Source organism: Dipodomys spectabilis, unplaced genomic scaffold (assembly GCF_019054845.1).
Source record: "Dipodomys spectabilis isolate Male_0828 unplaced genomic scaffold, ASM1905484v1 ptg000096l, whole genome shotgun sequence".
NCBI lineage: Eukaryota > Metazoa > Chordata > Mammalia > Rodentia > Heteromyidae > Dipodomys > Dipodomys spectabilis.
The window spans coordinates 2,625,688-2,649,740 of record NW_024870773.1 but is presented as its reverse complement, the minus strand read 5'-3'; the positions used below and the strand labels follow the sequence as shown (position 1 = coordinate 2,649,740).

Sequence of the window (24,053 nt, the reverse complement as noted above, 5' to 3'; positions counted from 1 at the left end):
ATTTCCCCATATCAAACACCTCAGATTACATTGGGCACACTATCTAGTCTTGAGCAAATGCAGAAACTAACTGGGTAACCTTACAATGTTTAAGTGTTCAGGAACAGAGACCTAAAAGTGACCTGTGCACACACAGTCGCAGCACCAGGAAGATACATGCCCCTGGACCAAGCGAGCAGAGCCCCTGGACCACAGGTAACTCAGTCCAAGTAAACTCAGGTGGGAAGAAAACCAGAAACAGTTGATTACTATTTTATGTTAGCTTCCAAATAAGTTAGAGAAAGAATCAGCTGTACACACTATAAAATGATACAAACTTGTACTTTACTTTGCTAAGTAGCCTAGGGTAGCCTCAAACTGACAGTCCTGCTGGGATTACAGGTATGCACTACCACCCCATCACCCCCAGCTAAGGCCAAACGTTTTTATAAGCACGTTTTATTCAAATCTTACAAACGATCATTTTTAGAAAATGTTACATTTATCCTTGGACATAATATTCATAATTGGCTTTCAAAATGAACTCAAAATATGGGTTGGATTTGAGGCTTCCAAGCTGGTCTGCTTGCAGCAGGTCCTTCACCTCTGGTAAGTACTCATTGAGTTGAATGCCTGCAAAGAGAGTCAGTTCTGAAATTCCTCAAGGGAGTGCAGGTGACTCATAAACACACTTCTGTTTAGGATCTAAGTATTACACTGTTCCTGAGGTTTCTCTATTACACTGGGCACAGCGCCCTCCAGAGGCCATCCGGGGTTTTCCCAACGGACAAAACCACCATTTCAGAGAGGTCTTCAGTAGATCTGAGACAATGTCATTTGTCCTAGCACTTTACAAATGCTTCGATGTAGACCTTAGAAGCCAACAATCATTTGAAAACAAGTATTCTAAGAACGTGTTCCCTATTTGGGAAATAATTTAGTAGAAATGAGATCTTGCTATGTAGTGCAAGGTGGGCTCAAACCTTCAGCCTCTACCTCCCCAGTGATGGGATTATTTATATATGTGCTGTCACACCTTGTTAACATCTTTTATTTACATAAATGTTTCAATTGGTGTTGACCTTTGTATCTTTTTTTTTGTAAAGTCACAACATTAGTCTCTTTTTCCATTTTATAATATAATAAACCTCATAGTCATCCTTAAAAACTAATGTCTGACATTTCAACACAATTCAGTTCTATGGCACTTTTACTGGAAACATAGGACGGAAAGTGTACGATTTGGATTCAAATGCTTTCCAGTAATTTAGCAGCTCTGATGGAGAGTGGTTCTGGCAAGCACATATCCAGAAGTGAACACGTCCATATAGCCATATCTGAATTTTTAGCCCTTTCTGTATTTTCTTTTGCTATATCCCTCTATTTTTAAATTTGACAACAAGATTTAACTAATGTTCCTGTTAATTCTAATAAATTACCAAAAAAGATAGAAGTTTTGGAACTGTGGCTCAAGTGGTAGATTGCTACCCTTAAGCACAATAAGTTTAGGGACAGGGCCCAGGCCCCATGTTCAAGTCCCAGGACTGGGAAAAAAAAGGAGCAATAATTCTAGACTTTTAGCATTATAGCTAGTGTTTGTGCCTACAGGTGGCCGTGCTACCTGGAGAGATGGGTGACAAGACAGGGACACATGGCTTTGTTCTGACATATGCTTCTCCAAATGCAGAGGCAAATGTGTGACTATGGAGATGCTACTGCTGCATCTCGCACTTCCCTGTCATCTGACATCTTGGTAATAATCATTACTGTATAGTTTCTAAAACAGCAAATAATTTCTAAAAGTAACAAACTACTTACCGTCTTTTAAAAGTTTCTGTAAGATTTTCACAAATACACTGTCTTTAGACACTTCGATTGGATCATCTTTACCATCTGAACTGGACCAGCTAGAAAACAAAATCATCAGAAAGAAAAGTGTAGCTGACAGAAACAACTTTTTTTTTTTTTGGGGTCCGGTCATGGGGCCTAAGCGCTGTCCCTCAGCTCTTCAACTCATGGCTAGCACTCTACCACTTGAGCCACAGCACCACTTCCAGCTTTTTTCTTTTTGCTTATGTGGTGCTGAGGAATCGAACCCAGGGCCTCATGCTTGCAAGGCAAGCGCTCTACCACTGAGCCACCTTCCCAGCCCCCAGAAACAACTATTGTTTGTAGTTTCCTCTCATGGCTTTGAGAGTAAACTGTGAAGAATGAGGGTGCACCATTGCCTCAAACTACCCGAGTGAAGAAGGGTCATGGGCCACAAGCCTTATACATGGGTGGCATTCACCGGCACCACCACACATCCAACTACAAGTCTTATACATGGGCGTTCACCCACACCACCACAAATCCAACTACAAGTTTTTTGTTTTTTGTTTTTTTTTGGTCCGGTCGTGGGGCCTGAACTCTGAGCCTGGGCACTGTCCCTCAGCTCTTCAGCTCAAGGCTAGCACTCTACCATTTGAGCCACAGTGCCACTTCTGGCTTTTTTCTTATGTGGTGCTGAGGAATCGAACCCAGGGCCTCAGGCATGCAAGGCAAGCGCTCTACCACTGAGCCACCTTCCTAGCCCCCCAACTATAAGTCTTATACATGGGCGTTCAACCACACTACCATACATCCAACTACAAGTCTTATACATGGGCGTTCACCCACACCATCACACATCCAACTACAAGTCTTATACATGGGTATTCACCCACACCACCACACATCCAACTACAAGTCTTATACATGGGTGGCATTCACCCACACTACACATCAAGCAACGATGTCTTATACACGGGCATTCACCCACACCACCAAGAATCCAACTACAAGTCTTATACACGGGTGGCATTGACCTACACCACCACACATCCAACTATAAGTCATACACAGGCATTCACCCACACCACCACACATCCAACCAAAGTGCCTTCCTACCCTCCTCTGATTTGTTTTCCTCCTCCAGCCTTCCTTCCCTTCTTTCCAGTCTCTCTCCTTCCTTCCTTTTTTTTGTTCTGATACTGGAGCTTCATTGAACTCTAGGCCTTGTGATCTTGGTTAGCTTTTTCTGCTTAAGTTGGCACTCTACTACTTGAGCCACATTTACACTTCTGGCTTTTTGGTGGTTAACTGGAGAGAAGAGTCTCATGACTTTTCTTCCCAGGCCAACCTCAGCTTCCAAAAGCTAGAATTACACCTTTTTGAATGAAGAAAGTGCTGTAAATAACAGATCTAACAATGGTTACAATGCTCTCTAAACCCTGTCTTCCTGGAAGCAAACACACCAAGGGTCTGCTGGAGGACAGAAGGAGGAGCTTTCTTTCCTTGAAGAACACCAACACAGAGCTGTTAGAAGCTCTAAAATTTCAAGTAAGCAAGGATAAGGAGCTCCAGTCAAAATGACAGCATCTTTCTGAGACTGGACTGGGACCAATGGACCAAAGAGGCACAGTACTAGTACCCTAGAGGATGCCAAGATCAGGCTCAGCAATAACCCTACTGCCTGAGAATATCAGTGAGGAACAGCTTCTCACTGAGGAGACCAGGGAAGGGAGCAGTGCAGAAAGCATCTCAGCACACGGGCTCATCTACATACAGCTCTTGCCCTCAAGTCTACCGCTGCCAAGCCTGAGGTGGCCTGAGCTTTAACCCTCCCGAAATGGAAATTTTCCTCTGTGGAAAGCTGATGGATATGAGAATAAGGAACTCACACTTAAACTACCTTGTGTTTAGAACATAAGTTGTAGTTTTTGAGTCTCATCTGGCATGTTGGGTCCAACTTCTGTAATATTAAGGAATACACACATTTCTGTGCAAAGGGTCTAGACACGATCATCAGAAACAGTGACTTATGAGCTCAAAGCCCAAGGCTCTGAATTCAAGTCCCAGTCCAAAAACAAAAGGCAGGCTGGGCACCAGTGGTTCATACCTTTAATCCTTGCTACTCAGGAGGCTGAGATCTGAGGATCACAGTTCAAAGCCAGCCTGGGTAGGAAAGTCTGTGAGACTCTTCCAATAAATCACAAGAAAACCAGAAGTGGTGCTGTGGCTCAAGTGGTAGAGCACTTGCCTTGAGCTAAAGAGTGCAGGTACAGTGCCCAAGCTCAGAGTTCAAGTCCCACAACCGAAAAAAAAAAAGAAAAAAGGCAATAAAAACAAGCAAACAAACAAAAACTCCAGTTATTTAGCCTGGTGTGGTGGTCATGTCTGTAATCCCAGCACTTAGGTGAATAGTGCTTCCCCAACAAGTGGAAGCCCTACATTTAATTGCCACAAAACAAAACAAAAAAACTACCATCTCTCCCCAAAAGCATGGTCCTAGGTCTTAATTACCAATTTAAAAATGAAGGGTCGGGCTGGGAAGGTGGCTCAGTGGTAGAGCGCTTGCCTTGCATGCATGAGGCCCTGGGTTCGATTCCTCAGCACCACATAAGCAAAAAAGAAAAAAACTGGAAGTGGCACTATGGCTGAAGTGGTAGAGCGCTAGCCTTGAGCTGAAGAGCTAAGGGACAGCGTCCAGGCCCAGAGTTCAGGCCCCACGACCGGACCCAAAAAAAAAAAAAAAAAGAAGGGTCACCAGTTCAACAGCTACAACATTCATGTCAGAAAACAACTAGAAGTCTGTATGACCATCTGTCATATGATCACAGCTGACTTGGAGAAAGCCATCTACACGGCACCTGAGGTCCCATCAAGAAAACTTACTTAGCTGGGCGCCCCTGGCTCACACCTAATCCTAGGTACTCAGGAGGCTAAGATCTGAAAATCGTGCAGTTCAAAGCCAGCACAGGCAGGAAAGTCCGTGAGACTTTTATCTCCAATAAACTACTCAGAAAACTGGAAGTGGTTCTATGGCTCAAGTGGTAGAGCACTAGTCTTGAGCTGAAGAGCTAAAGGACAGTACCCATGCCCAGAGTTCAAGACCCACAACTGACCAAACAAACAAAACAAAACCTCTTACTTATCTCTCTGTAGCGCTCGGCAAAGGATTTCCAGTTTCAGATCATTTATATTTACATCTTCCTCCTTCACAGCAAAACAAAACACCCTGGTTAAATCCTGACTTTAAACAATGAATACATGCTAGTAGGTCATGTGCATGTATGAAAATACAACAATGAAACCTGTTGAAATTCCTCTAGGAAGGGAGTAAAGGGGAAGGAGACTGATTGAGAGAGGAGACTGGAATACAATTAAAATTCAAGTTACATCACTTCCTAACCCTGCATAAACACTATGACCTTGCTTTAATTCAGAAATTAACACTTTTCCCCTTCTTGAAGATGTATTCTTGGCTAATGTGACTTCAGGAACTTTGAGAAGTAAAGAAAGATGTTTAACCTAACTTAAAAACTCTAGCAAATGACTTCTGCTTACATAGCCAGATGACACTGCCTGTCTCACAGAACATGCACTGTGGTTTCTGGAAAGCTGGGGGGCAGCTTGTCTTAGGGTGAGCACTACAGAACACACTCACCCACCCCCTCAAGCCGCCACTTTCCACGTGTGAGGGTTATCAGGAATTTAAGTCTCCTACTACTTTTTTAAAGAGCTACCTACCTTCTAAGAGCCAGTGGGTAGCAAACACAGCAGTACTTTATGAGCAAATGTTGTAACTGACTTTAGTATTTCCCCACTTTCTGTATGTTTTCAGTGCCCAAGCCCTCCTTTACTTGCCTCATCAATATATTCCAGCAAGTCCAAAGCTTTCTTGAAATCGTATTCATTAGCTCTTCTGTTTTCTTCACATATGTACAGCTGTGGCAAGTTATGAAACGTAGATAATTAATTACAGAGCTAGACAAATTTATGAAGAAAAGAGTCATTATTTCTTCTTCTAAGATGTAACAAGTGATTTCTGTAACCGAAAACAATGTTACATTCAGGAAGTATGTTCTATCTGTACCTTACAATAAACTTTCTAAAAGTAACATCTTGGGGAGACAGTTATGTCCTATACTAGAGTCAGACTATACTAGAGTCAGACTACATTTCTGTTACCAGGATGAATGCCTTAAAGGGCCAGATGGAAGGATCTCAGAAAACCAAGGCTGGGTAGCTGCTTCCTGTTAATACCTTTCTGCTCCCAAACAGCTTCCAATCTGTCTTTCTAGGGGGAGGTTCTCAGGACAGTGGGAGTCAGGGAAAGGAGCTTTGCCACAAGGCCCAACAGATGCTGGCTGGTTCTGGGTGTGGGAAGAAGGGAGGGAAAAGACACCTACGCTAATGAGCTGCGGTGCGGTCAACACAGGCATGGCGCTGAGACTCAACTGCTTCTCTGAGAGCAACTGCTCAGGCAGGGTTTCCTGGTGCAGCAGGAAGCGCTCCTGCTCAGCCATTGCTGGTATTCAAAGACAGGGTAGAATGAGGAGACTTTCATTTTTGCTGACACAAAACAAATACAAATTATAAAAAAAGCACTCTACAGGTAGTCCTATCCATATTCAATAATTTTATGCTTAATTAGCTTTATTTTCTTGATTGAAGATTATGCTAACAATATTATTTATGGTTATTTATTTTAGGCATATGTATGATACCCTAATAGCTGATTTTAGCACCTTGTGATAACCAGTTACTCACTGTGGTTATGAAATTATTTTTGTTACTCATACCACATTTCTGTTATCACTCTATAAAGGAGCATTTCAACAATACCTCCCCTCTTGAGTATCAGTGTGGATTCATGGTTTTTTCTTCTGTGTTCCAGAAATATGCAATACTTCACCAACATTCTTTGAGACATTCAAATTATTCTGTCCCTTAGGCTCCATCTTCTACTTTCTTGCCCAAGACTCACTGGGCCATCTTTCCAACGGCCCTCAATCTCTTCTATAGGTTAGAGACCAAAATGCAGAATCCATGGCCCTTTCATTAGAAAGAGCCACAATATACTTTAAAAACAAAAACCCACCAGGTTTTTACCTGGTTATTTCTAATTAAAATATGTAACATATGGTTCTCTTTTCCTTTCTTTTTATATTAGTATCTTCCTTCTTGATTTTCAGAAATAAAACCATTTTTATTTCAGGATGACTGCACCATTACAATCATCTCTAACAAGGCCCTATGAAAGGCCAGGATTCCTCTGCAACTTTTTTCACTTTGGAATATGTAATACACTGGTCATCTACTACTCAAATCCTTTCTTTTTTTTTTACCTTCAATTTTCTCTTGCAATGTATCTTCTGATAGGTCTGAAGCTAGTGCAGCCAATTTACTCAAGCCAAGAAGGGTCTTTTTCTTTGCAAAGTAACGAGTTTCCATATTTGCTAAGCCCAGAAGTGTGGCATGAGCCTGCAATAAACAAAACATGAAAATGGTATTGAGTTGGTCCTAGACACCAACTCAACCTGGACATAAAGGTGCAGTACCTTCCAACTTGCCTTCCACTAAGCTCTATCAGTGAGACACACAAACTCCAAACCAGACCAGTACCAAAACACTAATATAGGATGCAGCTTCAGTCTGATACACAGCACAGGAAAGGCCTGTGTATTTTTCTATAGTACATGTCTATCCCAATACCCTGCACCAAGAGTACACCTGACTTTGCAGTTTTCACCAACACTTTAAAATACATAGTCATCGTAATAAAAGACCAATGACTTTTACATAAACATCAATTAAATGTGCATTATTATAATAGTAGCCAAAGGCCTACAATTATTTATTTTAGAAGTAATGAAAGGGCTGGGAAGGTGGCTCAGTGGTAGAGTGCTTGCCTTGCATGCATGAGGCCCTGGGTTCAATTCCTAAGCACCATATAAGCAGAAAAAGGCAGAAGTGGCACTGTGGCTCAAGTGGTAGAGTGCTAGCCTTAAGCTGAAGAGCTAAGGGACAGTGCCCAGGCCCAGAGTTCAGGCCCATGACGGACCAAAAAAATAAAAAAAAAAAAAAGAAGTAATGAAAATACTATCATCATAAAGAATCCTCTATTTAAATTTTGTGCAAGGACAGGAGGTATACATTGTATACATGTTAACCATTTATATGTGTCTTCTAACTTCTTGAAATTTTACTGTAAGTGAACAAATTATTACTATAGATACTTGAGTGAAAAGTGAGGTTGTGCTACATGCATGCAATGTACAATATATAAACCTAATTAACCTATCTTATCACTTCAAAATTTGTCCCTTGAGCAAGTTTGAAATACATGATAAACTATTGATAACTAGTTAATACCCTGTACAATGTATCTCTTCTTCCTCCTGGTTAATTCAAGTTCTGAACCCTTATACCTACTTCTCATTTCCTTCACCCTAACTCCTAGAAACCTTCCACTCTGTACCTATGAGCAACTGTTTGAGATCCCACATACAAGCGAGCTAAGACAGGGTTTGTTTTTCTGTACCTGGCTTGATTTACTTAGCTTTGAGCCATGTTGTTGTAAATAACAGAAGTTTCTTCTTTAGAAAGGCTGAATATTGTCTCTTTGTGTGTGTATATGTTTGTACATATGAATGTGCAATACAATAGATGATATATACATATACCATGTAAATAAATATAGATACTCACTTCTTGAAGGATACTAAGATGAATTCCTTAGCTTTGATATTTGAATAGTGCTGCAATTATGTAAGAGTGTAGATGTCACTTTTGACATACTGGTTCAAAATGTTTGGATATACAGAAGTAAAATCTTAACTTCTGCTGTTGTAGTTTGTTGGTTTTTTTGTCAGTCGTGGGGCTTGAACTCTGGGCCCAGGAGCTGTCCCTCAGCTCTTCAGCTAAAGGCAAGCGCTCTACCACTTGAGCCATGCCACTTCTGATTTTCTTATGGTTTATTGGAGTTTCTTGCTTGGGCTGGTTCTGAACCGCGGATCTCAGCCTCCTGAGTAGCTAAGATTACAGGCGTGAGCCACTAGTACCTGGCTTGATGTTGTAGTTTTATTTCTAGTTTTCTAAGGAGTCTCCAGTTGTTTCCAATGTCTGTACTAAAATATATGCTTATCAACAGTGTTCAAAGTTTCCCTTTTTGTTATACCTTCAGAAATACTTGTTACTGGGGCTGGGAAGGTGGCTCAGTGGTAGAGTACTTGCCTTGCATGCTAGAGGCCCTGGGTTTGATTCCTCAGCACCACATAAGGAAAAAGCCAGAAGTGGCGCTGTGGCTCAAGTGGTAGAGTGCTAGCCTTGAGCTGAAGAGCTGAGGGACAGCGCTTAGTCCCAGAGTTCAGGCCCCACGACCGGACCCCCCCCCCAAAAAAAAGAAAGAAATACTTGTTACCTTTTACTTTTTTGGTGCTGGTCTTCCTGGAGCTTGAACTTAGAGCTTAGGTGCTGTCTCAGCTTCTTTGCTCAAGGCCTAATTTTCTACCACTTGAGCCATAGCTCCACTTCCAAAAGTTGCTATCTTTATCTTTTTGATAAAAGACATTCTGATTGGTATGAGTTAATTTGCTTTTTTCTCAGTGATGTTGAGCATATTTCAAATAACCTACCAGCCATCTACCTGATCTCTGAGATAATGCCTGTTCAAGTCTTCTACTCATTTTTAGCTATTTGTTTTCTTGCTGTTTAGCTAAGTCCTCTATTTATTTTAGAAATCAATATCATCACTTTTATGGCTGTAAATAATATCTAAAAACCAAAGAAATGAAAGATATCTAAGTAAACTGCATATATCTGCTTCATACAACTGAATCTTTCTTACCTTTTCTAATTCTTGGCTATTAATTTCATGTAACCAACTGAGATGTTCATGGGCTTGCAAAAAATTGGCCAACTGTCCGTGCTGAGAAATGGGCTGAGACAATAATTTACCCCGCTTTCCTTTCTCCAGATACCAACGGAAGAGAAAGTCTGAAAAATTCTACAAAGAACAAAACCAAAAATTCATTAATATTTAGTAATAGTTCCTCTTTACTTTTCTTTGTGGTACAGTGTCTTACTACAACCAAAGGCTGGCCTCACAGGCATGACATGATCTCAGTCCCCTAAGAGCCAAGATTATAGGTATGTATCACCACATCTAGCTAATAATAGATATTTAAAAAAACCTTTTTTGATATTCACTTTCCCAAGACCTCAAAATAGGTATCTTCTTGTAAGCTTGCATTTTCCTATTCTAAGAATACACAGAGTTCTATGTTAGTCCATACTGACAATGATGGTCACATCTCTAATGACCTCACCTTATAGCTCAGCAGAATACCTGCTCAAGACTGCTGGTGTCATTGGGAGAGCTTAATGTGCACTGTCCAATGGGGAGCCACTCACAGGCAGCTGTTCAATGACTCCATTTCCTAAGGCATACCAGCCACGGTGTGCCACTTATGTCCAGGTCCCACCTGGATATCATGCAAACAACTTCCCAATAGAGTTCTAGCGGCAGCACAGAACTACACCCAGGTGAGAGGTCTGCAGTGCTGTGCAGACGCCTGCAGGGGCTCATGTGATACACTGGAGTCTAGGGCACCCCAATGCCAATCAGTGTGGCTTTACCAACAGGACATGTGCTGAACTTTGGAGTGCTACAGAGGCTGAGGAGAAAAAGGAAGCAGGGATCCAGCTATGAACATGGTTGTTTCTCCAAAAGAACTGGGAGAAGTGAACTGGATATGGGAAAAACTGAGACCCAGCCTGGCCACCTTGGTTCTGGATGTCGCAGGCCATCTGCTTCTCATTTGAGTTGTCTGAAAGAAGGGTCCTCCCAGAGATAAGAAAGACTACTTCCCAGTCTTTTTAGTTCTACCAGTCCTGGGGCTTGAACTCAGGGCTTGGGTGCTATCCCTAAGCCTCTTTGTGCTCAAAGCTAGAGCTCTACCACTTGAGCCCTAGCACTACTTCCAGCTTTTTCTGAGTAGTTTATCAAGAGATAAGAGTCTCATAGACTTTCCTGCCTGGGCTGGCTTTGAACTGCAATCCTCAGCTCTCAGCCCCCTGAGTAGCTAGGATTACAGGCGTAAGCCACTGGTGCTGGCTCCCCCCCTCTTTTTTTTGACAGTCCTGGGGCTTGAACTCAGGGCCTGGGTACTGTCCCTGAGCTTCTTTTGCTCAAGGCTAGAACTCTACCACTTAAGCCACAGCACCACTTTTGGCTTTTTCTGTTTATATGGTACTGAGGAATTGAACCCAGGACTTTATGCATGCTAGGCAAGCACTCTACCACTAAGCCACATTCCCATCTCTCCCATTTTTACTGTTCTTTTATATGTCCAAAACAATTACATGACATAAAGAGCAAAAAAAAAAAACCTTCACTAGTAAGCAACATAAAAGCAGGAAACCAAAGAATACAAAAATGACCAGAATGTGAAGCCAGCACAAAAGAACTTTACTATGATGAAGAAAACAAATTGCAAAAAATAGATTAAACATATAAAAAGAATTTTTAAAAATCATGGTTTTTGGCTCACATCAATTTTAACTATTCAGGGGGCTGAGATCTGAGGATCACAATTCAAAGACAGCCCAGAAAGGAAATTCTATGAGATTCGTATCTCCAATTAACTATCAGAAAGCTAGAAGTGGTATGGTGGCTCAAGTGGTAGAGTGCTAGCCTTGAGCACCAAAGTTCAGGGACAGCACCCAGGCCTTGAGTTCAAGCCCCACTACTGACAGAAAAAAAAATAATGTTGGTCATAAGCCAGGCACCACTGGCTCACACCTTTAATCCTAGCTATTCAGGAGGCTGAGATCTGAGGATCACAGTTCAAAGCCAGCTGGGGTAGGAAAGTCTATGAGACTCTTATCTCCAATTAACCACCAGAAAAACCAGAAGTAGTTCAGTGGCTCAAAGTGGTAGAGCGCTAGCCTTGAGCAAAAAAGCTCAGGGACAGTGCCCAGGCCCCAAGTTCAAGCCCCACAACTGACAAAACTAAATAAATGAAAAATTGGGGCTGGGAATGTGGCTCAGTGGTAGAGTGCTTGCCTAGCATGCATGAAGTCCTGGGTTTGATTCCTTAGTACCACAGAAAAAACTGGAAGTGGTACTGTGGCTCAACTGGTAGAATGCTAGCCTTGAGCAAAAGAAGCCCAGGGACAGTGCCCAGGCCGAGTTCAAGCCCTAAAACTGGCAAAAAAATAAAATAAAATAAAAAAATTGTTGGTCACAAAACATTTAGAGTGATGGAGGGGGGACTGAGCCAGAGGCACCGGGCACAGAATAGCCACATTAAAATGACTCTTCAGAAGCGGCATCCTCTGCCTCAAGCGTCACCCGTGTCCCGCAGTAAGTATCCTTCTAACTAATAGGAAAGAAGTGAAAGATCAAACACTTCAAAGAGAACTACTCAGCAGTACTGACACAGAAAGCACTGCTTGCCTGGTAGAGGAATGGGGAGTAAAGGTAAGCAAATAGTCATTATATTCAATGCATATATTCAGTGTGAAAGGGGAACCCTATACCTAGAGGACATGGGTGGGACTGGGAAGGGGGAGAACAGTGGAAGGGTGACATGGATCAAAGTGCACTGTACTTATAAACTAATCTGTTGAGTTGAAACACTTTAATACAACCACTTAAAGGAAAAAAAAAGTACTCTGCCAAATGACAAAGAAACATTTAAATCAGCAACTCATTTATCTGCAAAAAAAGTGTATCCTCCCTCCAAACCCCACTGACATTCTGGAAAGAGCCAAGCCTTTCCATAGTGGCCTGTGGCCCACATGTTGTTACCTGGTCAGCAAACTGAGTCATGTAACGCTGGAGTCTGGCCTGGTTGTCCGTCTGCTCGCACATCTGTACGAGAATATCAAAATCACAGTACTTCTCTGCTAGAGAGGCAGCCCATGCATGCTGGCCTGAGGTGACTGCACAGACAAGAGCAGGCAGGTGAGCTTCTATTCACAACCACTTAAATACACAATAAAAAACCACCTGAACCAAGAGTAGTAATAGGAAGTCTTCCTATTGCATTTAGCATTGTATTTAGCTTCATGATCTATATCAACCTGTTAAAGATGCAAATGGAGCACACTGCTCTGTTGATCTCCCCAGTGCAAGTCTCTTCCTTCTTTTTGGGGGGTGGGGTCCGGTCATGGGCCTGAACTCTGGGCCTGGGCGCTGTCCCTCAGCTCTTTAGCTCAAGTCTAGCGCTCTACCACTTGAGTCACAGCACCACTTCCGGGTTTTTTCTTTTTTGCTTATGTGGTGCTGAATAATCGAACCCAGGGCCTCAGGCATGCAAGGCAAGTGCTCTACCACTGAGCCAACTTCTCAGCCCAAGTCTCTTCCTTCTTGTACTAGCAGACAAGCTCTCCTGATCCCCACTATGAAGGAAACGACCCCTGTGCTCAATGGCCACACTGGGCTGTCTGAACAATGTGACACTTATTTTTAAATCAACTGCAGAATCTTACAGTATTTGTGCCTGTTAAGTACTGAAGACTGTATGAACAGAGAAAGCTGTATGTGTTTCCTTGAAGTTTTGCTTCATGGCTACAGCTGGATAATGCTTTCACACTGACTATCATGTATCAGCTATTCACCTGCTTCTTCCACTTCTCTCATCCCAGCACACCAAAGCCCCTGCTGACCACCATGTACGCACGCAGAAGGGAAAGGAGATCTGATCTTTTCTGCAGGTACTCTACTTCTAGATTGGTGTATCTTTCCTGGTTGCTGGGTTTGTCTAGAGACCTCAGCTGCAAAACATAACCGTCCAGGAAGCAATCAATCAATGCCACCAGCTGCTCTGTCACGATGTTTCGGAGATTGCTATCCGCCTGTGGGTACACTGTTTTCAGGATGACTCCATGCTGGCGCACAATTGCTGTTCGGATGCCGGCAGGACCACTTGTGGCTGTAAAGCAATTTGGCAAGTAAGGGTTCTGTGATGGCCAGGGAAGAGAGCAACTGTACAAAATTTATGCTCCTTTACCACTCAGGAAAAATAAATTATTGTTCAGTTCTAGCTGCTTATGCCTGCTTGAATCACATCTTCCCTGTGCTGATTTTCTTAACACAAAAGTTCTTTTCTCTTTTTTTTTTTTTGGTCCCTGTGCTGATTTTCTTAACACAAAAGTTCTTTTCTCTTTTTTTTTTTTTTTGGTCCAGACTGGAGTGCTATCCTTGAGCTCTTTTGCTGAAGGTGAGCACTCTACCACTTTGAGCCACAGTGCCACTTCCGGTTTTCTGGTGGTTAATGGGAAGTAAGAGTCTCATGGACATTCCTGCCTGGGCTTCAAACCAGTGATCCTAAGATCTCAGTCTCCTGAGTAGCTAAGGTAACAGGTGTGAGCCACCAGTGCCTGGCTTCTAAGTTTGTTTAATGTTATCCTACCTTTTTTGTGGTAGTAACATAAAATATGGCTCATTCCTTGGGGGCCAGGACTTGCTTCTATGAACAGCTATTTGCACTAAAACAGTAGATTTAAATAAATTAAAGGGAAGTCTATAAATATATCTAAGAGAATAAAGCAATTTTGGCAAGAACCACTCATTTTCTTTTCATTTCGCTTACACACCTCTACTAAGGGAGTAACTGTTAATATGTCTTACCTGTCCATGGAACATACTCAGGTTCTTTCCCTACTGGTTCCTCTCGCCTATACATGGAACTTCTATTCTGGCGATAATGAGTAGCAGCCTGCAGCATATCCTAGAAAAATGGAATGGTACTGTCACACACGGAAGCAATGATCACTTTGTTTCTGAAGATTCTGAAATACCAGAGGCTACTGATAAGAAAAATACTGGGGCTATAGCTCAGTGGTAGAGCACTTGTCTAGCATGCACAAGGCAGTGACTTCAACTTCCAGCACTATAAATAAAATACATGGATTTTTTTTTTGGGAGGTGGGATTTCTGCTTCTGAAATTTGGTTCATTCCACAATTTAACTGCAAGCTTGGAAATTGAGTATCATAAAGTATAATATGTGAAATTAAATTAAGTACTTTAGTTAAAAACTAGCAAGTTCTAGGTAATTAAAAATAGAAGCCACGGGACTGGGAAGGTGGCTCAGTGGTAGAGTGCTTGCCTTGCATGCATGAGACCCTGGGTTCAATTCCTCAGCAACACATAAGCAGAAAAAGCTGGAAGTGGTGCTGTGGCTCAAGTAGTAGGGTGCTAGCCTTCAGCTGAAGAGCTGAGGGACAGTGCCCTGGTGCAGAGTTCAGGCCCCACAACCAACCAAAAAAAAAAAAGTAGAAGCCAGGCTGTGGTCTTAGCCACTCAGGGTGCTGAGGCAGGAGGATTGTTTAAGCCCAGGGGTTCCACATAGAGACCCCACTGAAAGAGGGAAGAAGGGAGAAGAGACAAAAGGAACAGTTACATCAACATGAATACCTTTTCAGTGATATAAAATCTATCTTTAAGTAAAATGTTTATCTTACCAAACAGAAACTTATGAATATACACAAGGCAATTATTCAAAGCCTTTGTTAGCTGACAGAATGAATGCTATTCTTCTAACTTTTGGGAATTAACAAATACCAGACCCTGTACTGCACTGGCTCTGTGGACTGGGGAGAAGGAAGCTTCCTTCTTGTCCCTTCCTCCTAGGGTGTAGAACTGCCCTGCGCATGTGATACCTTGAGGATGGTATTGACAGAGATGGCCACCTCCGCCCACTCAACCGAGTCCAGTGGTGCATCCCTCAGGACCTGCTCTTCGTGTTCCAGCAGACACTCACAGACAGTGTCCACCTGAGACACCTGAGGACAAACAGAGTCAAGAGTCACTCTTATCATCAAACAATGGAGATGGCTTCATGAAGTTACATCCTCAGACCACTAGACAGTTAATGGTAAAAATAAATGTAAAACAACAAGAAAATGAGCATCTTCTATTTATAAGATTGAATGTCCAAATAACTAAATCTCATATATGGTCAAAATCTGAATGGTTATCAAGTAGATTTTTAAATTTAAATTCCACATAACTAATATTAATACATGATTATTTATTAGTGCTCAATACAAGCTTCAAATAAAAGTTACAACTGATTGTCACATTAAATGTTAAGACCTTAAACTAATTCACTAATTAGGATTAAAATAATGACCCAGACTAATCAACTTGTTAACTTTCTCTTGAGTAATTCCTCTTTTAAACACCACAGAAGCATTTGCCAAATATCAATATATACAAAAACCATGATCTGAATATGTGACTCCTAATTCTTCTCTCTTTTGGTCATGAAAACATGGATGGGCTGAGAATGTAGCTTTAGTGGTAGAGCACTTGTCTACCATGAAGAAAAACTTGGGTTTGAAACCCCAGAACTGCAAAAACAGTAAGAAAACCCACATGAGATAACTGCAGAAAGGCACTGAAGCTCCTTTCCAGTTTTAGCATACAATTAGGCTTTTCTTTTAGACTTTGCATGTCAGCACAGAAGCACACAGGAAAGAGGAAGGAGAAATCAGATCTTTGTCCACTAGGAGCTCATAAACTAGTTGAAGGAAATAGACATGTGTAAATGGAACACTTGTTTCAAACAAAACCAGGCTCTTACAAACTTGCCCTTGCTGTTATTTCTGGTGTTCAACAAAGGCATCCCAATAGCCCAAGCACTTTTTCTACTGTTACCATGAAAAATGATGAAGTCTATACAGCTGTCTGTCTATATGCTTGAGATCTGCATCAACTAACTGAGAATAAAATGCTGGAAGAAAATGTTCCAGCATTGTAGGAGCATCCTGTGTAGTTAGGCCTGTAACAGACCTACTGAACATGTACCATTTTCTTTCTTGCTACTGTTCCCTAAATAATATAGTGTAACAACTATTCACATAACATTTATATTGTTTTTTTTTTAAGTTGCAATATTTATTTCAGTAGAAGAAGTAGGATCTAATATATTGAGTGAAAAAAGAACCATTCTAACGATAGAACTGATACAAATGGGAAGAAGTTGGGCAGAAAAACAGGTACTAGCTCAATTTAAGCCAAATTTTATAATAGGGATGCCTTTGAACATTTATATTTTATTAGGTCATCTTATGTGTTCTAGAGATGACTTAACAGTACTCAAAAAAATGTGTGTCGGTTACATGCTATGCCATTTTCATGAGGGTGGTGGGGTGCTGATATCAATGGCCGGTGGATATTGAGGGATACATTACAGATGCTGGGTGGCAATAGCTAATCCTAGCTACTCAGAAGGCCAAGTCTGGAAGACTGCAGTTTGAGGTTACCCTGGGTAGAAAAGTTCTCTAGACTCTATTTCCAGAATAACCAGCAAAAAGCAAGGTTGAAAGTGTGGCTCAAGCAAACAGTAGAGCACAGGCTGGGAAGTGGAAGTCCCTGGAGTTCAAACCGCAGTAGTACCAAAAATAAGAGAATATGGGTCTGGGAAGGTGGTAGAATGCTTGCCTAGCATGCATGAAACCTGGGTTCAATTCTTTAGTACCAGATAAACAGAAAAGGCTGGAGATAGCACTGTGGCTCAAGTGGTAGAGTGGTAGCCTTGAGTAAAAAAAGCTCAGGGTCAGTGTCCAGTTCCCTGGACACTTCCTGAGTTCAAGCCCCAGAACTGGCCAAAAAGAGGAGAGGGAGGGAAGAAAAGAGAGAGAGAAAGAGAGAGAGAGACTGAGAGAGAGAGAGAAACTAAAAGGCTGAAAAATGCTAAGTCCTCTTGTCACGTGCATACACTATGGTTTCAATTTCAAGTATTGTCCATAGGTTGTGCCATCAAAACCTGAGCCTGGGGATAATAGGTCTCTTCCCAAACTAAACAAGAGACAACGTGGGGATGATACCACCAGAGCCCATCCTGTGTTGTTTCACTCTCCCTGCAAGCTACTAGATCAAACTACAGCTCTGTATGACCTACCAGGTGGACTGGCTGAGGCTAACCAGTTCTTCTTATTTTTAATAAACTTTCCTATCACTTTTACTATAAAAAATAAAAATATACATCTAAAGTACACACATTTATGAGGTAAACAAAAAGCTGAAACTGAGTTACAGCCTACTAAAAACTAAGAAAAGGAGCTCTGTCAGCATAGCACCTGACATGCCAGGGAACAACCGAAGCAAGTAGACCTAGAGACCCTGGCAGTGAGAGGTTCCTCAAATGTACAGGAAATTCCACAGAATTGAGGACACAGGTGGCCCTATGTGTAAATCAGATATCACTACCAAGAGAGAAGGGATCATTCTCACTAAGGACTGCATGTTGCAAAGCAAGTCGTATGCATGAAGACTGTGCTTAGACTCGCAGTCTCAGCCTGCAAAACTGCTGCTCAAGCCCTGGATCACTTCTCTAGTGAAGTGGGCCAAGTCTTCCCTGACACCTTAGCTTATCAGGATGTGAGACATCCTATAAGGATAAGAATTATGTTCTTACAACAACTGCCACCTTAGCTAGTATCTTAGTATTTCTCCCTTTAAAGTTTAGAACAGATTTTTCTTTCCCTCTGATTTTGAAAGTGATGGCATCAGTGATGCTACAAGGGAATTGAGAGCGGTTCAGTGAAGGGACTATTCACAAAGCTGTGGCAAGAGTGAGGGTCCATCGGGGATAGCCTACACTCTAGGGAGAGTATCATCAACTCCGAGGAGGTAAGTGGACGAGACAGCCACTGGAACACAGAGGGGTCATGCACAGGAGCTGTGTCTCTGACAGGGGCACAGCCAACATGTGAGGAAAGAAGCTGGAGAACAGCTCCTCTAACCTCTGCCCAAGCAGGAAGCCAAGGGCCTAGGAGCACATGGAGTAAGGAAGGCTCCTCAGGCAAAGTCAAGGAGTGAGGGAGAACCAGAATAAACAGGGACCCCTTCTTAACTGACTGTGAGAGCCCTATTTATAGGACAGGTGATAAAAAGTGTGGTGCTTTTCTAGAAGAGAGAGTCCAATTTAAAATCTCAGCTGGGTACTGGTGACTCATACCTGTAATCCTAACTTCTCAGGAGGCTGAGATCTGGGATGATGGCTCAAAGGCCAGCCAGGCAGAAAAATCCTTGACATTTTTACCTCCAATTAACCAGTACAAAAGCAGGACAGTAGGCATGGCTCAAGTGGTAGAGTACCAGCCATGAGCAAGAAAGCCAAGTGTGACTGCAAGTCTCTAAGTTCAAGCCTCTGTACCAGAAACGCTCCCTCTCGCCCCCCCCCCCCTCCCCGCCTCCAAAATCTCAACAAGACCTTCTAAATTTAGTCTTCTCACTCTGCCAATCCTATGCATGATCAGCACACGGTACAGAATGCATGAATGAGAATTCATCTGACCTCGCGAAAGAACACATCAGCGGGGGTCAGGCTGGATGGGACCTCACAATCCCTCTTGTTCAAGGCCATCAGGATCGCTGTGTTCACAAGGTCTGGCAGACGCGAGTGGTGGTTCTTGAGAGCGATGGCAGCTGACAGCTTTTCTGCATGTTCGCAGAGCAGGAGCCGGGTTGCCATCAGTGTCCCTCTGACTGGAGAAGTACCCAGACGCTCGAACAAGCCAACCTTGCAAAAAGATAAGCACATGGTCTCAGAAAGCACAGGCAGTGGGATGGGAAGGTGGCTCAGTGGTAGAGCGCTTGCCTTGCATGCATGAGGCCCTGGGTTCGATTCCTCAGCACCACATAAGCAAAAAGAAAAAAGCCAGAAGTGACGCTGTGGCTCAGGTGGTAGAGCGCCAGCCTTGAGCTGAAGAGCTGAGGGACAGTGCCCAGGCCCAGAGGTTCAGGTCTCCCCCCCCCCCCAAAAAAAAAAAGAAGCATAGGCAGCAAGGTACTGACAAGTACAGCCACGAGTCCCCAGAGAGGTGGCTTCCCCAGTAACACTCTTCCAGTGGCTCCACACACTGGTGTATACATGCTAGCACACAGTGTGGACCTTACTGTTACCCCACAACTGGTGTATACATGCTAGCACACAGTGTAGACGTTACTGTTAGCCCAGTTTCTACCCATGACCATTGGCTTTACCTATGGTGTTGCTTGAATTGCTCTTCATAGTTATCAAAATGATCAAATTGTTCTTTTGCATCTTCACCAAGGAAGACCTTTTAGAACTAACAACTCAGCACCTACATCTTCAAGGGCTGTTTGCAGAACACGGGCCATGCCAGAGGTGTCATCAGCCCTTTGTATAGCCTCCTTGCCAATGACCACTTTTGGTGGATTATGAAGGTCTAGTCTTTTTTTGTTGTTGTTGTTGGTCATGGAGCCTGAACTCGGGGCCTGGTCTTCCTCAGCTCTTCAGCTAGTGCTCTACCACTTGAGCTACAGTGCCACTACTGAGCCACCTTCCCAGCCTTGGTCTAGAATAAAACACTGCCAATACTCACACATAAATGTTGAATACTTTTCCAAACTGAAATATATAATTTCTTTCATTAATGAGTAACCTGATTTCACTGCTTCTGTAGATGCTAGCAAATTACACCCCCCCTTTTTTTTTTGGTATGCCATAACTGAACTTGAACTTAGGGGCTCATGCTCTAACTTGACTTTTTAACTCAAGGCTGGCCTTCTACCATTTGAGCCATTACTCCACTTATGGCTTTCTGCTGGTTAAATGGAAAGTCTCAGGGACTTTTCTGCATCAGCTGGCCTCAAACCTCAGTCCTCAGATCCTAGCCTATTCAACAGCTTTACAATAGGATTACAAACATGAAATGCCAGCCCCAGCACCAGATACCTTTCTATTAAACACAAAAGGGCACGGCAGACATACTGTTCTAAACCTAGCTTCATTTGAATTTTTTATGTTTTCTATACTATTTAAATAATCAATGCTTTTAACAGTGCTGGAATCTTTTACTGAGTTGATCTATCTTTTTTTTTTTTTTTTTTGGTCTGTTGTGGGGCTTGAACTCTGGGCCTGGGCAGTCTCTCAGCTTTTCAGCTAAGGCTAGCACTCTACCACTTGAGCCACAGTGCCACTTCCAGCTTTGTCTGTTTGTGGTTCTAAGGAATCATATCCAAGGCCTCATGCATGTGAGACAAACACTTTACCACTGAGCCACCTTCCCAGCCCTGAGTTGATCTTAATTAATTCAACTTGTTCATATGATGATTTTTAAAATAAAAGTTATGCAACCTTGTGATTTCATTTGGATTCACTTTCTGGTTTCAAGGTATCTGGAGCACAGTTCTGTGTGGTTCCAACCCAGGAGGGAAGATAGCAGTTCTCTATAAAATTCTACCTTGGGGGGCTAGGAAAGTAGCTCAGTGGTAGAGTACTTGCCTTGCATGCATGAGGCCCTGGGTTTGATTCCTGAGCACCACATAAGCAGAAAAAGCTGGAAATGGCGCTGTGACTCAAGTGATAGGGCGCTAGCCTTGAGCCGAAGAGCTGAGGGACAGAGCCCAGACTCAAAGTTCAGGCCCCACGATTGACAAAAAAATAAATAAATAAAAATTCCTTTTGCTCCACCATGCTCAAAGCAGTCATCTCCCTTCCTGCACCCTTCAGGCCACGCATGCATCCTCACTGAAAATGAACAGGCATGAGAGAGAGAAGAGCTCCACCTACAGAAGCACTTCCCCAGACAAAGCACCTAGCCTTGGAGATTTCCCATAATTAATGTGAACTCTCTCTAATCAGTGACATAGCCACAAAGATGAAAGAAAACAGAAATAGAAAGGCACTGCCAGAATAAGGTCTCTAGATGCAGCCAGAGGCTGTCAGCAGCAGAGATTGTCAGCGTCTACACCAGAGGACCTAGGCCAGAGATGAAGCGGCTCAAGCCCTCAATAGCTATGGCCTCTGATAAACTGTGTCTGCATGTGGCACATAACCCCCACCTAACACCACACCCTCTGTGTCTGCAGGGGCACATGCACCCTTCCTACCTAACACCACAGTCTCTCTTGATATGACTTTTCCCTCCCCCAAACAGAAGGAAGATTCTTCTAATCCCTTTCATTTAGGCTTTTCTGCCACTTGGTTAGTTAATGTCAGTTTTTTCTTTTTTTTTCTGTCAAACATAGGGCTTGAACTCTGGGCCTGGGTGCTGTTCCTCAGCTCTTCAGCTCAAGGCTAGAGCTCTACCACTTGAGCCACAGCACCCTTCCGGTTTTCTGGTGGCTTATTGGAGATAAGAGTCTCACAGACTTTCCTGCTCAGGCTGGCTTTGAACTGTGATCCTCAGATCTCAGCCTCCTGAGTAGCTAGGATTTCAGGCATGAGCCACCAGCACTTGGCTTCAGTTCTTTTTTTCTAACAATAAAGGGCAAATCATGAAAATCAAAGTTTTCACCTAAAAGTTCACAAAAAATTTGAACAAAATACTATGTTTTAAAGGGAACAGGTCACATGGAGATGACAGCGTTCAAGCTAAAATGACATTTCTGCTAATATATACCATTTTTCCTCTCTAAATCTTATTTCCATGCAGCTTCCACAAAGTCCCTGAACTCTTCACTTTGGTATAAGCACTTGAAGCGGAAAACATAAGAAAACACCCCAGATAGACAGCAGGCATGGGCAACTGGGATGGAGAGGGTAAGGAGCCACGGGAGCCCCACACAGGATCTTACGTGGTGAAGAAAGTCTATGAGGAGGCAGTGGGCTTTCACTTTGTCCTCTAGCTGGTGGAGAATGATCAGCGAGGTGTTGCTGAGCCCGGGGGCCTCTGTTAGAACACAGCAGGAGATGTATGCTCAAAACAGTGTTTTTTAACAGCTGCTGCTAGCAAAATAGAGCTAAGATCTGAAAAGAGCAGAGGACTAACCCTAATTAAATTATATACATGGCTGAAAAGTTTAGATAAAGTTCACATTACATTTACTTAAAATAAAAAGACTATATGGTTAGTTTAGTCCCAATTCATATGGAACTCAACAACTCAGAAAGACATGTGGCTGGTACTCTATCCCCTAATGTTCCTAGTGAGGTTAGCAGACATACTGATGTAGCATTGCTGGGCGGAAATAAGTATCTGAGTTAAGTCCCTGGTACATAAGAATGTAGAGTGAACTGAGGGGACAGTGTCCTTGGACAGGCAGTACCATAAGATGTGCTCACTCTGTTCCCTCCCACTCTGAAGAAACAATGTAAAACCCCTACTAGTCACACACACTAATGATGCCAAAAATATGTTAATTTGAGGCTGAGGTAAATGCTAAATGCCTACTTATATCACCAAGTTCCAGTTAGAAAGAAGATGTCCACCCAGAAATGGAAACAAGGGTGTGTGTGTGTGTGTGTGTGTGTGTGTGTGTGTGTTTTCGGTCATGGGGCTTGAACTCTGGGCCTGGGTGCTGTCCCTCAGCTCTTCAGATCAAGGCGAGTGCTCTACCACTTGAGCCACAGCGCCACTTTCTTTGTTGTTGTTTTTTCTTTTTTGTCTTGTTTATCTGTCTTTGGGAGGATAAGAGAGGGCACAGAAATGAAGGGACAAAAGGTGAACAAACATAGCTGTGGTACTCATTAGACACTATGTTGAAAATGAACTACACTACTTGTGGGGAGAGACTGCAGGGAAAAACTGGGAGTCAGGGAAAGCGTGACACTGTCCAAAAAGAAATGCACTCATTATCTGGCTTACGTAACTCTAACCCCTCTGTACATCACCTTTACAATAACAATTTTAAAATTAAAAAAAAAGAAAAAGAGGAAAGCAAAGCAATTTGTCCAGAAAGAATAATTAGAGCTTGCCCTAGTGTCCTCTAGAATCTACCTTAACATCTATAATATCATCTTTTCTCAGGTCTTTTCAAAATCTATTAAGAACAGTAATTAATATCAATTACTTGAGAAAGTAAAAAAAAAATTTAAAAAAAATTGTCAGTTGTAGGGCATGAAACTCAGGGCCAGGGTGCTGTCCCTGATCAAAGCTAGCATTCTAACACTTTGGGCCACAGTGCCACTTCTGGTTTTTTGGTAGCTAACCAGAGATAAAAGTCTCACATTCTACCTGAGCTGGCTTTGAATCGCAATCCTCAGGTCTTAGCTTCCTGAGTAGTTAGGACTATAGGCATGAGCCACCAGTGCCCATCTTAAAAAAAAAAAAAAAAAAAAAAAAAAAAAAAAAATATATATATATATATATATATATATATATATATATTTTTTTTTTTTTTTTTTTTTTTTTTTCAAGCAGGAAGAAAAACTCGTTTATTAACAGAGAGCAGCCCTTTTTAAAGCCAAAAAGGAGCAGGTGGCATGGCAGGAGAGGAAGAGGAACCAATCACTGTCAAGGTCACACCCTATCATGTACCTAAGCTTTTAAAATATATTTTTT

The 24,053-nt window shown here is 42.5% G+C and overlaps 1 protein-coding gene across 1 annotated transcript in view; it reads right to left on the bottom strand.

The window, feature by feature from the left end:
* Positions 1 to 423: 423 nt before the first annotated feature.
* Nup133 (nucleoporin 133) overlaps positions 424 to 24,053 on the bottom strand; it is a 46,646-nt gene continuing 23,016 nt past the window's right edge. The window contains exons 14-26 of the mRNA XM_042685934.1: positions 22,348 to 22,442; positions 19,100 to 19,324; positions 15,456 to 15,578; positions 14,423 to 14,522; positions 13,473 to 13,724; positions 12,599 to 12,732; positions 9,632 to 9,790; positions 7,131 to 7,266; positions 6,192 to 6,310; positions 5,647 to 5,727; positions 4,931 to 4,995; positions 1,798 to 1,886; positions 424 to 612 (exon numbers count right to left, since the gene is read on the bottom strand). Coding sequence (XP_042541868.1) covers positions 482 to 612; positions 1,798 to 1,886; positions 4,931 to 4,995; positions 5,647 to 5,727; positions 6,192 to 6,310; positions 7,131 to 7,266; positions 9,632 to 9,790; positions 12,599 to 12,732; positions 13,473 to 13,724; positions 14,423 to 14,522; positions 15,456 to 15,578; positions 19,100 to 19,324; positions 22,348 to 22,442 — 1,709 coding nt within the window. The 3' untranslated portion in view covers positions 424 to 481. The remainder of the gene's footprint in view (positions 613 to 1,797; positions 1,887 to 4,930; positions 4,996 to 5,646; positions 5,728 to 6,191; positions 6,311 to 7,130; positions 7,267 to 9,631; positions 9,791 to 12,598; positions 12,733 to 13,472; positions 13,725 to 14,422; positions 14,523 to 15,455; positions 15,579 to 19,099; positions 19,325 to 22,347; positions 22,443 to 24,053) is intronic.